Source organism: Formica exsecta, unplaced genomic scaffold (assembly GCF_003651465.1).
Source record: "Formica exsecta isolate Colony F162 unplaced genomic scaffold, ASM365146v1 scaffold510, whole genome shotgun sequence".
NCBI lineage: Eukaryota > Metazoa > Arthropoda > Insecta > Hymenoptera > Formicidae > Formica > Formica exsecta.
This window is the reverse complement of record NW_021852344.1, coordinates 25061-36580: the sequence shown is the minus strand read 5'-3', so window position 1 is coordinate 36580 and position 11520 is coordinate 25061. Positions and strand designations below refer to the sequence as shown.

General features: G+C 33.4%; 2 protein-coding genes across 2 annotated transcripts in view; both read left to right on the top strand.

Moving 5' to 3' along the window:
- LOC115241799 (fatty acid synthase-like) overlaps positions 1 to 3740 on the top strand; it is a 6356-nt gene extending 2616 nt beyond the window's left edge. Inside the window, exons 4-9 of the mRNA XM_029817728.1 lie at positions 65 to 570; positions 734 to 1038; positions 1272 to 1673; positions 1770 to 2785; positions 2915 to 3159; positions 3396 to 3740. Of these exons, the coding sequence (XP_029673588.1) occupies positions 65 to 570; positions 734 to 1038; positions 1272 to 1673; positions 1770 to 2785; positions 2915 to 3159; positions 3396 to 3738 (2817 nt within the window). The 3' untranslated portion in view covers positions 3739 to 3740. The remainder of the gene's footprint in view (positions 1 to 64; positions 571 to 733; positions 1039 to 1271; positions 1674 to 1769; positions 2786 to 2914; positions 3160 to 3395) is intronic.
- Positions 3741 to 4952: 1212 nt separating this feature from the next.
- On the top strand, positions 4953 to 11485 carry LOC115241800 (fatty acid synthase-like). The gene is made up of 6 exons (XM_029817729.1): positions 4953 to 4979; positions 5187 to 5662; positions 5796 to 6047; positions 6624 to 6875; positions 6947 to 7031; positions 11029 to 11485. Exons 1-6 carry the CDS (start codon positions 4976 to 4978, stop codon positions 11118 to 11120), a joined length of 1161 nt encoding a protein of 386 aa, XP_029673589.1. The 5' UTR covers positions 4953 to 4975; the 3' UTR covers positions 11121 to 11485.
- The last annotated feature ends 35 nt before the right edge of the window (positions 11486 to 11520 follow it).

The following is an 11520-nucleotide window of genomic DNA, read 5'->3' as shown; positions in this document are numbered from 1 at the left end:
ATATATATATGCTTATAATTATATGTTTAATTGTAAATAAATGATAAAGTTTATTCTTATTCAGAATAACAATATTCCTGTAAAAGAAATTTCCTTTGGACATATACCTCTTCATAGTCGTTACGTCGAGCCCGCAAGAGTTAAACTTTTGGAATATTTGAATCAAATATTGCCACAACAAGTGTCTCCAAGCTCAAAGTGGTTGAGTGTACCGAATGAGTCTTATGAATGGTTCAGTGCATCTCCAAAGTCAAATCTAGCAGAATATTATGCAAATTATTTGCTAGCCCCGGTATTATTTTCAGAAACTCTACGCTTTATTCCAAACGACGCAGTGACGATTGAGATAGCGCCGCACGATATTCTACAATACATTCTTAATGATTCTTTAGAGACCACAGTGACAAATGTCGCTTTATACAAATTCTCTCACGAACCAAATATTGAATTATTTTTACACGGAATTGGAAAACTATATAATGCAGGATTACAGCTGCAAATCGCAAATTTATATCCGGAAGTTAAGTTTCCTGTAAGTCGTGGAACACCGATGATTTCTCACCTTATAAGGTAAATTCTACTTAATGTAACATAAGATTTTTCAGTCATATTCGCTATAGAAAAATAGTGAAATTTTAAAAAGCAGAAAATTAAATTGTATTATTTTTAACGACGGTAAAAGAAACGCGAACTAATATTTTATATATTGTTTAATTAATGATATTTATTGTAGGTGGGATCATTCCAAAGATTGGTATACGTACCGTTATATCGGACAAAGAACAATTGACAAAGAAGAAGTAATTGTTACTATTAATGTGTTAGAGGAAGAATATATATATATGACTGGACATGTTATTAATGGAAAAAATTTGTTACCGGCTACAGGATATTTTTTGCTTATATGGAAGATGATTGGTTGGTTAAAGAAACAACATTATCTGGATATACCAATTATATTTGAAGATGTCAATTTTCTACGCTCTACAATATTATCAAAACAAAACTCAGTCGATTTAACTCTTATGATACAAAAAGGTAACTTGTACAATTAAATTAATCTTGCAAATCAGATATACAAAAAAATTAAAATTTGTGCATAAAATACAAATGAAAGATAAGACTATATAAAATATAAATTGAGAAAAGATTTGTATCCAATAAATGAATCATTAGAGCAATTTGTCAATAGTGTGACCGCAGATTTGAGCAGGAAATACAGTATTAGCACTAACTGCATTTACAAGAAATTGATATCGATATTCTTACAGGTAGTGGCAAATTCGAGATAATCGAAGGAAGCAATGCTGTCGTTACTGGAACAGTACGAATTCCAATTAAAATTGAAGACGAGAAAATATGTATTACATTTATTGATCGAACTGACAATGATGAAGAGGAGATGAATACGAAAGATATCTATAAAGAATTGAAGCTTCGTGGTTATCAATATACTGGTGAATTTCGTGGATTAAAAAGCGCGTCAATTAGGGGAAAGAATGGTCATATTGTCTGGACTGAGAACTGGGCAACATTTATTGACAACATGTTACAGATGATGATTTTAGGACTGGATTCGAGAAGTCTCTTCGTACCAACAAGAATTCGTAAAATAGTAATCGACCCAGAATCTCATATAGAAGAAATTGAGAAGCTTCCAAATGAAGAAAAACGTATGTTTACAATAATATAAATAAGCACAATATTTAGCCCAAAATTATTTTTCGGAAAATATATGTATAAAATTGCGCTATTGTGTCATATTGCAGAAGTCCTTGTACAAAATTATAAGCATTTAGATGCTTTAATATCCGGAGGAATTGAAGTAAGCGGCGTCGTGGCTACATCTATATCTCGCCAACAAAGATCAATCCATCCCGTTCTTGAAGAGTACAAGTTTGTTGCTCATCGGGATCTAGATGTAATGTCTTTAGAGGACATAACAAGAATGTCGGTGCATATTGCGCTCGAGTGTTACAATATGGTAAACGTAAAAATCATCGAATTTGTGGAGGATAGCGATCAAGTGATGCCGGAAAATTTAAATTGTTTATTTGTGAATAAAGTACTAGATGATTTACCGCAAATTCAATCCGATATCAAACTGGTAGCAACACACGAGCTGTTCAAAGATATCGCCTTGCCTGACAATATTTCTACAATAAAATTTGATAAACTGACAAAAAATGAAAATTGTTTGATGACTATAGGTTTCGGAATTTTAACAAAAAATAAAAACGATCTATATGAACAATTATTATCTGTCATAATGTCAAAGGGATTTCTTCTAACATTCGAAGAGTTGGATGCTATCTACGACTACTCATGTCTGGATAAGTATGGGTTAAAAGTAATTTTGGAGAAACGCACCAACGATAAGACAATTATATTATTAAGAAAAATACACGATATTAAGAGGAGTGAGCAGATTGTGCTTATAAACAATTATGAATTCTCATGGATAGACAGACTTAAATCATTCATGAACGTAGAAAATGAAACTACGAGGATTATAATCGTCGCAGAAGGGGACTTCGAATGCGGACTAATCGGCCTTGTAAATTGTTTGCGAAAAGAACCGGGTGGTAAAATGATTAGAGGTGTATTTATTCAAGATAAAGATGCGCCTATTTTTTCATTGCAAGAATCGTTGTACATGAGGCAACTACAGCTGGATTTACCCATCAATGTTATACGTTCTGGTAGCATTTGGGGTTCTTACAGGCATTTTCCATTACCATTATTACAACCGAAACTCGTACAGAGTGCTTATGTTTCTCAAATGGTATGTTAAGAAGATTCGGTATTTACGAAAAATTAATAATGCTTTGTAATACTTTTATTTATAAATTAAGTAATGATTTACTGTAATTTTAATAAGATTAAAATAATTCGGTCTATTTATTTATTTTAGATGCGTGGTGATCTTAGCACTCTTTGTTGGGTGCAAAGCAGAATATCTTTGGTCAAGAATGATAAAGAAAATCTGATAAGAATAGTCTATGCTTCTATCAATTTTAGAGATGTCATGGTAGCTAGCGGTAGACTCATGTTAACTTCCCTCGAATTGTTGGAACAAAAGAACAGCTCTTTAATCGGAATGGAATTTGTTGGTTTTAATAAAAATGGACAAAGAGTAATGGGACTGTGTTCAAATGGGTAAGATAGTGATACGCACATATACAAAGTCTCAATTAATATATTTTTAGTAAATAAGCTATTTAAAATAATTTTTTATATTTATATTAAAGAAGCTTTCGATGAAATAAAAAAAATGAAAAATTATTATATTTTGCATGTTTCATTTCTATATACAGAATATCATTGAAAATAAAAAACTTTTTAAAATATAACTTTAATATAATAAATATTATAATATAAATCACTATTTTTAGGGGATTTGCAAATATTTGCGTAGCTGATAAATATCTCAGTTGGATCATACCTGACGAGTGGACGATGGAAGACGCCGCGACGGTTCCTTGCGTATATAGCACATGCTATTATGCTTTGTATTTGAGAGGTAAAATGAAGAAAGGCGACAAAGTGTTAATTCATTCTGGTACGGGAGGCGTTGGTCAAGCAGCAATTCACCTTGCACTTTACGAAGGTTGCGAAGTGTTTACAACGGTTGGAAGTACCGAGAAACAACATTTTATAAAAGAAACATTTCCCTCTATTCCTGAGGATCATATCGGAAAATCTCGAGATACAAGTTTTGAACAAATAATTATCTAGAAGACGGAAGGTCGCGGAGTAGATATCGTATTGAATTCTTTAGCTGAAGAAAAACTGCAAGCATCCATCCGTTGCTTAGCAAAAGGTGGTCGCTTTCTCGAAATTGGAAAATTTGATATGATTTCCAATAATTCTTTAGAAATATCTGCATTCTCAAAAGGCATTAGTTTTCATGGTATAATATTGGATAAATTATTTCGTGCCAGACCAGAGAGTAAGATAATATTATCAAATAAAATAATAAAAGGTTTAAAGGAAAGGGCTATCAAACCGTTATGTAGAAAAGTTTTTGAAAGGGATGAAATAGAAGCTGCGTTTAGATATATGGCTGCTGGAAAGCATATTGGAAAGGTATGATCATTTTTTAGTATACAATAAAGAGTAACTAGAATAGAAATACTAAATTTTCAAAAACAAGCACACAGTTTTTCTTCTTTTCGTGTTATCTTTAATATTACATATAAATAAAGCTGTCCTCGTTTTCTGTTGATATATACAGGGTGTTCCCAGGTTAAATGGCCAAACTTGAAATATGAATTTAAGACCTTAATACAAGAAAAAATTTTCTTCTGGAAGTATGCTCGCAAACGCTTCGTTCAAGAGATTTGACTTCTGAAGTTATGAACTATAGAAACGAATAATTTCGAAATGTTTCTTTTTATTTTTGTTTTAAAAATCGAAGGTCATTGACAGGCTTGTGTTTGCACTGTAAACAAAGCTCCATACATTCGTACCAAATAATTGTTAGTTCGTTGAATGCTTTCGTGGAATCAGCCACTCATTCTGTCATCGATAAGTGCAATGCTTGTCTCCGACCTGAAGGCCATCATTTTGAACAAAACATTTAATTATTAAATTTTGATTATTGTACAGCAATAAATAGAATTAACCTAGATTATTTCGAAATTATTCGTTCCTATAGTTCATAACTTCAGAAGTCAATATCTTTTGAACGAAACGTTTGCGAGCATATTTCCAGCGGAAAATTTTTTCTTGTTTTAAGGTCCTAAATACATATTTTAAGTTTGGCCATTTAACACGGGAACACCCTGTATATATATACAGGGTGACCCGCAATGACCGCCCACCAAGTACATAGCGTTATTCCTTACCAAAAACTGAGACGAAAAGTCCCGAGCCATTTTTTTTATAACGCTTAAAAAAAGTTATTATTGAGTAAAGTCTGACCAATCAGCGCCGACCTTTAGTGAATCCACTTGAAGCGGTTGCAAATATTATGGGTGAGTTTATAAACAACTGTAATATAAAAAATTTGTGACAAAACATTTATACAAAGTAAATTTTTATTTAATAATGTTATTAAGAGTATATTATATTGATATAACAAAGTGCATTAAAGATATTACATGAAATGTAAGGTTCAATAGTTATTAAGATGAAATAATGTTTGATTAAAATTACATCAAAATATTTAATTTTTAAAATAGGATTGAAAAATCCAAACATAGTGGCGCCAAACGTATTACTGGCTGAGCTAGGCATGGATTCAATGATGGCGGTAGAAATTAAACAGACATTGGAGAGAGAATTTGATATTTTATTGACAGAACAAGATATTCGAAATCTCAATTTTGCTGCACTTAGAAAAATGACAAATGAAATCGAGCAAGAAAAGACGTACGATGCTATTGAAGCTACAACAGATAATTTGGACGGTTTCAAAATATTGACACGAAAACTTAAGGATTCTGATTTGAGTCCCGATATTTATATAGAACTCGATACAAAAAGGGAAGTTGTTGGAAACATAATATTCCTTATACCAGGACTCGACGGATCTGCAAGCGTGTATAAATTGATAGAATCGGAAATTAAATCTTTGGCGATATGTTTGCAACACGGTGCACTTAATATGCCGGATGTTACTCGTTCAATAATGAAATCAGCAGCATATCTTCTGCCTGTATGAAATTATAAGATAATCTATTTAAAATCGTTACTTAAATTGCTGTGTATTTAAACAATATTTCATTATACACACGCTCTCACGTTTTCTTTACATGCTATGTTATATATGCTTATGTTTATTTTTTTAGTACATAATAGAGAAAATGGAAGATCAAAAAGAATTTGTAATAGTGGGTTATTCATTTGGATCCTTAATTGCTATTGAGTTAGCAAGATTATTAGAAGCTAAGAATTTCGTTGGACGGTTATTACTTATAGATGGAGCTCCTGATTGGATGAAATTTTTGATTAAATTTTATAATTATACTTCACAACAAGAACTACAAAATTACATTCTACTTCATTTCATGAAAATATATCTCGAATCCGACAATGAAATGGTTAGTCAATTATTAAAACCACATTATGATTTTTTATTACAAAAATGGTTCACGTAATTGTGTTCATATACAGTTAATATATATGAAAGAGTATAGAAAATTATTTATTAAAATATTTAAATATGGTTCTGAAAGTCTTATATGCACTTTTATATGATAAAATATCTTTTACCGTCTTATTTATATATAATACAGATTACAGAAGTTTTGAAAGACTCGTTTAAATGGTTTTCATTGAATAAGAAAAAATAATAATAATGATAGTATATAAGAATTATATAATATTTACAATGATTGATATATAGTGTTTATTATTTGAGCATATGTGTAAAATGGGTATCAAATTAAAACAGTAATCCTTGATTACAAATTATTGCTAATAATTAAAAGACAAAATAATTTGTCTTACGTAGTTCAAAAATACAGAAAAAGTAGTTAAGTAATAAGAATACAGATATGTAGTATATCCGAAATGTGAAAATACAGTAAAAACTTTCATATTATTGTCTCAATTTTAAATGTAAATTACCATTTTATTATTATTTACTTAAAATACAATATTTACATTATTTACAGACTGCGTTAGAGCTGAATAAGTGCAGTACATGGGAGGAAAAATTAGAACTATTTACTGCTCACTTTTCGGAGAAGATCAATATATTAAGTGTTGAAAATCAAAAATTCTTATGTACAACGATTTACAATCATATAATCGCTGTACAAGATTATGATATATCTTTATTGCCACCTTTAAAATCATCTATAATACTGTTAAAACCCACACTTACGCCAATCACTTTTCCTGAAGAGGATTATGGTTTACATAAGGTACATTTTTGATTAAAGTGTAACACATTTTATCATTTTTAAGATATTTTTACAAGAGAAATTACTTTTAGGTTACTGAAAGTGCAGTGCAAATTCATTACGTACAAGGTACTCATATCACTATGATGGACAAAATAGCATCATTTATTAACGAAGGTTTCTAAAATCAATAGCTCTGTTAAAAATATTTAATTATATAATTTTTCCAAAAATATAGTTTAAATAATAATTTAATATATCAATATTAAATTATTAAATATTTTTTTTATTAAAGAAAAAATATAAAATTTGTAAAAATGTGAGTACTTAAAAGTATTTGACACAATAAAAGTTAAATCTATATATTTTTATATATATGAGCATGCAGTGTGTCCGATAATAACTGTATCACCGTAAACAGCGGGTTAGACCGAGTAGGAAAATTTTCTACCATTTTGCGATTTTTGCCATAATTAATGAGAAATTAATTTTAAAAAATCGGCTAATTCGTGCGAGTATTAGTACGCGGCGAGAAAGAATATTCCACTGTTACGTGGTTGCTAGACGCGATACATAATTAAACTTTATTGATTTTTAACTAATTATTGATTGCTGGATTATTAATCTCAGTATGTTTCATCGCACAGAAATTATTGCAAAAATTGCGCAATGCAAGAGAATTTTTATATTCGGTTTAATTTGTTCTACCTATGCAGTGCTGGGCTGCGTTCGTGAACATCCCCCGTGTGCACCGAGCGTCGTTCTATCTTTGTTATTTACTGAAAGTTGAACAAAGATAGAACGACGCTCGTGTACACACGGGTGATGTTCTCGAACGCGGCCCTGGTGATACAGTTATGCTTATATACATATCAATATATGGCATCAATATATGTATGATTATGCTTTTATACATATTCAAGATTTAAGAGAAAATAAATCCAGAAAACAGGAAGAAAAATTTATTACTAGCTTACCACATCCAAAATAATTATTTCTCAATTATGTTTGAAATTAAAAGTAGACAATTCTGGCAAAAATTGAATCCTATAAAACTGACTAATAATGATTGGAACTTGTACTAGAGAGAAGAACATGATATCTTACACTATCTGTGAGTAAGAGATATATAAATATATGTAACGATGCAACCCCCATCGTTACCCGACAGTTGACCGCCGGAAGTCTGCCGCCCGGCGAACATCGGCCGGGCAGGGGCAGAGGCGCTTAGCGCCTTTTTTAATACTTGTCAATACCGAACACGAGATATCGGAGATATCGTACAGCCGTTACGGCCCGAACACCGAGAACCACTGAGCGCCTCCGGGAAACACTGAGCGCTCAAACCGCCGAAACGCCGCGTCGTTTTCCCGCCGCAGGGTAGCGGCGCGTTAACCGCTAATTACCGAATCCGAAAACAACGCGTCGTTACGCCCACCAGAATAAACGACGCGGTTACCGTTAGATTCTCGGTATATACAGGCCGCCAAAATCCATCTCGGCACCAGACCGGTACCTGAAGCCTCTCGAGCAGTATGCTCGAGATACTCCGCTAGATCCGATCCTTAGACAATTCTCAGAACACAACGAAACGTGAGATTGACGAGTTTGCAGCCTCCGCCGAGCATTCTCGGTTTCCTCGCCGCCTGCGAATCCTCGCCAACTTCCGACCAACTCGACGAGAGCGGAGTGTTCGCCGCTCTCCTATATCGCCGGTTTACCATCCGACCGCTCCAGCCAAACGGACCGTGGGTTTGCGAGTTCGCTGCCCCGTCGAGGTTTCTCGACTCCAACCAGCTATTCTCAAGTCCGCGTGCGGAATAGGGGCAGAGAGTTCTCCACCCGATCGAAAATACTCGATTTCCGACCGCTTCCCCGAATATCTGGGAATACGCGATTAAAACGCATCTAACACCGACGCATCCAGAATCCACGGCTCTGCCGTCTGCATAAATTTATCGCCGCGCCGAAATACCTGTCGCGTCGTATACCGAACATTATATTCCGAGCCATCAAAATAAACACGGCCTTGCCATACACGCGCCGACCAGCCGACGCCCTGTTTCTTGCGCGTCTAGCGCGCCGTTACACAAACACGGCCTCGCAGTACGCCGATACGTACAATATAAATTTCGATACATCTAATATAGCGCGCCGACTAACGCCGACGAACGCGCATTTATTATAAAGCGCCGCATAACTAACGCGCATTGATTCTAAAGGTGCGTGTCCACCTGCGAGTAAAACTCTCGAGAGTAGCTCTCGAAAGTGATTCTCGCAAATGGACATACCCTTGAGAGTATCTAATGGAGAATGACTCGCAGCTCTCGGCGAGCGAACTTGTCGAGACCTGCTTGCAAATCGACACGACGTTGTTTTACTCTCGGAGATCAGCTCGTTAAATTCGAACGTTGTTCGTATTTTGAGAGCGACGTGTTGAGAGTAAAAATCAAGATGGCAAAAATTTGGTCCTCTGACGAAACAAAGGAACTTATTGAACAATACGAAAGTTATGAACTATTGTGGAATACAAAACTTCATGACTACCGTGACAGAAATAAAAAAAACATAATCCTAAAAGATCTTGGTGAAAAAATTTGCATGTTCTGCGAATGAAGTGCAAAGAAAAATTCACAATTTAAGGAATCAGATAAGGATATTTTTATTACATTCTTCAATTACTTAGTCAATAATTAATTACACATTAGTTTTACATTGTTCACACGTTTTAATTACACCTTAGTTTACATTGCTAAAATTAAATACATTTAGTCGTCGCGAATTTAGCACATTTAAAAAAAAATTATTAAATACTTACATACAAAAATCTAACATCAAGATATGTCGCAAACTGAAAATTAAATAATGGTATCGCACTATAGCATGGCATTGTTTTATGGTACACAGAAATATTTGAATAACAGTCGTATAGACAAGTGGTACACTCACAACTTTTGTATGATGCTTTTAGGTGTCGAAAGAATTAAAGAAAATTAAAGAAACCAAAAGTGGAAGTGGGACTGACGAGATATACTGTACTAAATGGCCATATTTCAACGCGCGGATTGAAATTTTTAATTCGATTTTTATCTGGTTCTTCCACGCACTCAAATTTGATAAACAATTTATTGAATCTTATTTATTTCAAACTTGTACATTTAAAATGTAATATGTCTGTATTGCCATAAGACTTTACCTCTAGTAGTTATAAAATAATTTTTGAATTCATCTCTCACATCCCTTTGTGAAACGCTGTAGTTGTGCCTTGTTCCTCTTTCTAATTGAAAAAATGTATTCTCATATTGAGTTTCACTACGCCAATTGCCTTGTATTATTTCGTGATTTTTTTGATCTTCTATATCGATCAGTCCTTTGTTTAGATAGTTAGAATTGTTTTTCGATAATAAAAAATTGTGAAGAGCACAGATCACCATTACTACGTCTCTTGCTCGATCGGGATTAAGGAGCATAGGTTTTCTAAGAACTCGAAATTTGTTTGATATGATTCCAAAAGCATTTTCTACTATCCTACGTGCTCTAGATAGACGGTAATTAAAAATGCGATTTGGCGCTGGTTGATCACGAAAGAGATAAGGTTTAAAATATAGGTCTTCATGGCAAAGGCATCGTCAGCTACAAAACAGTAAGGAACTGACATATCTCTGCCAGGGAGAGGTCTTGAGTCAGGCAAACGGATAGTATTTTGCGTTAACCCATTATATAGTAAACAGTTAGAAAATACGCCACCGTCAGAAATTCGTCCGTTACATCCAACATCAATATATATAAATTTGTAGTTTGCATCGACAATCGCCATCAAAACAATGCTATGAGCCCCTTTGTAATTGTAGTAGTGGCTTCCAGCATTTTTCGGTGCTTGGATTGTAATGTGTTTTCCATCTAAACTGCCAATGCAATGAGGGAAATTCCAGCGACTCTCAAACTCTTCAGCTATTTTTAACCACCCCTCAATAGTTTCAGGAAACCGAAATAATTATAATTTTATTCTCACAGTGCCTCTTTCTACATTAAGAAATTGAAAGAAAGTTATTAACTTTTTTGTTTTATTTAAGCGAAATATGAAATAAAAAGTAGAAACAAATTTCTTAGTAGCATTAGGTTTATCCATTTAAAAACAATAGTACTTTTAATTTTTATGAGATAATTTCTTTAGATAAATCCGCAGAGGAGATTCTTGAAATATCGGAAAGCGAAAATATCAACGCATCTGGTGAGTCAAAAGAAAGCGAATTGAAAACAAAATAAGATAAAGATATTAGGAAAAAATCGAATAGATATTCCAAAAGAAAGTATGAGACTGAACATGAAGAGAATGCTTTTGAAGCTGCATTGAAAGTTTTGAAGAAAGAACCAGACGAATATGACGTTTTTGGTGAATATGTTGCCCAAGAGCTACGTAGTTTGCGATCGGACGTTTTAAAAAGAAAGCTAAAAAGTGAAATTCGTAAAGCTATTGTCTGAATAGCTGATGAGGATGATTTGTTTTCAAACGAATGCTTCATCAACATGGCCAGAACAGCCTAATTTTTCAATAAACCCACAAGCTGAAGATTTACCATCAACTGAAGATTTACAAAGCACACAGAACTACTATGAAAACTTCCGATACGAAAAATTGTGAAATTATAAAAAAAAATGCTTATGT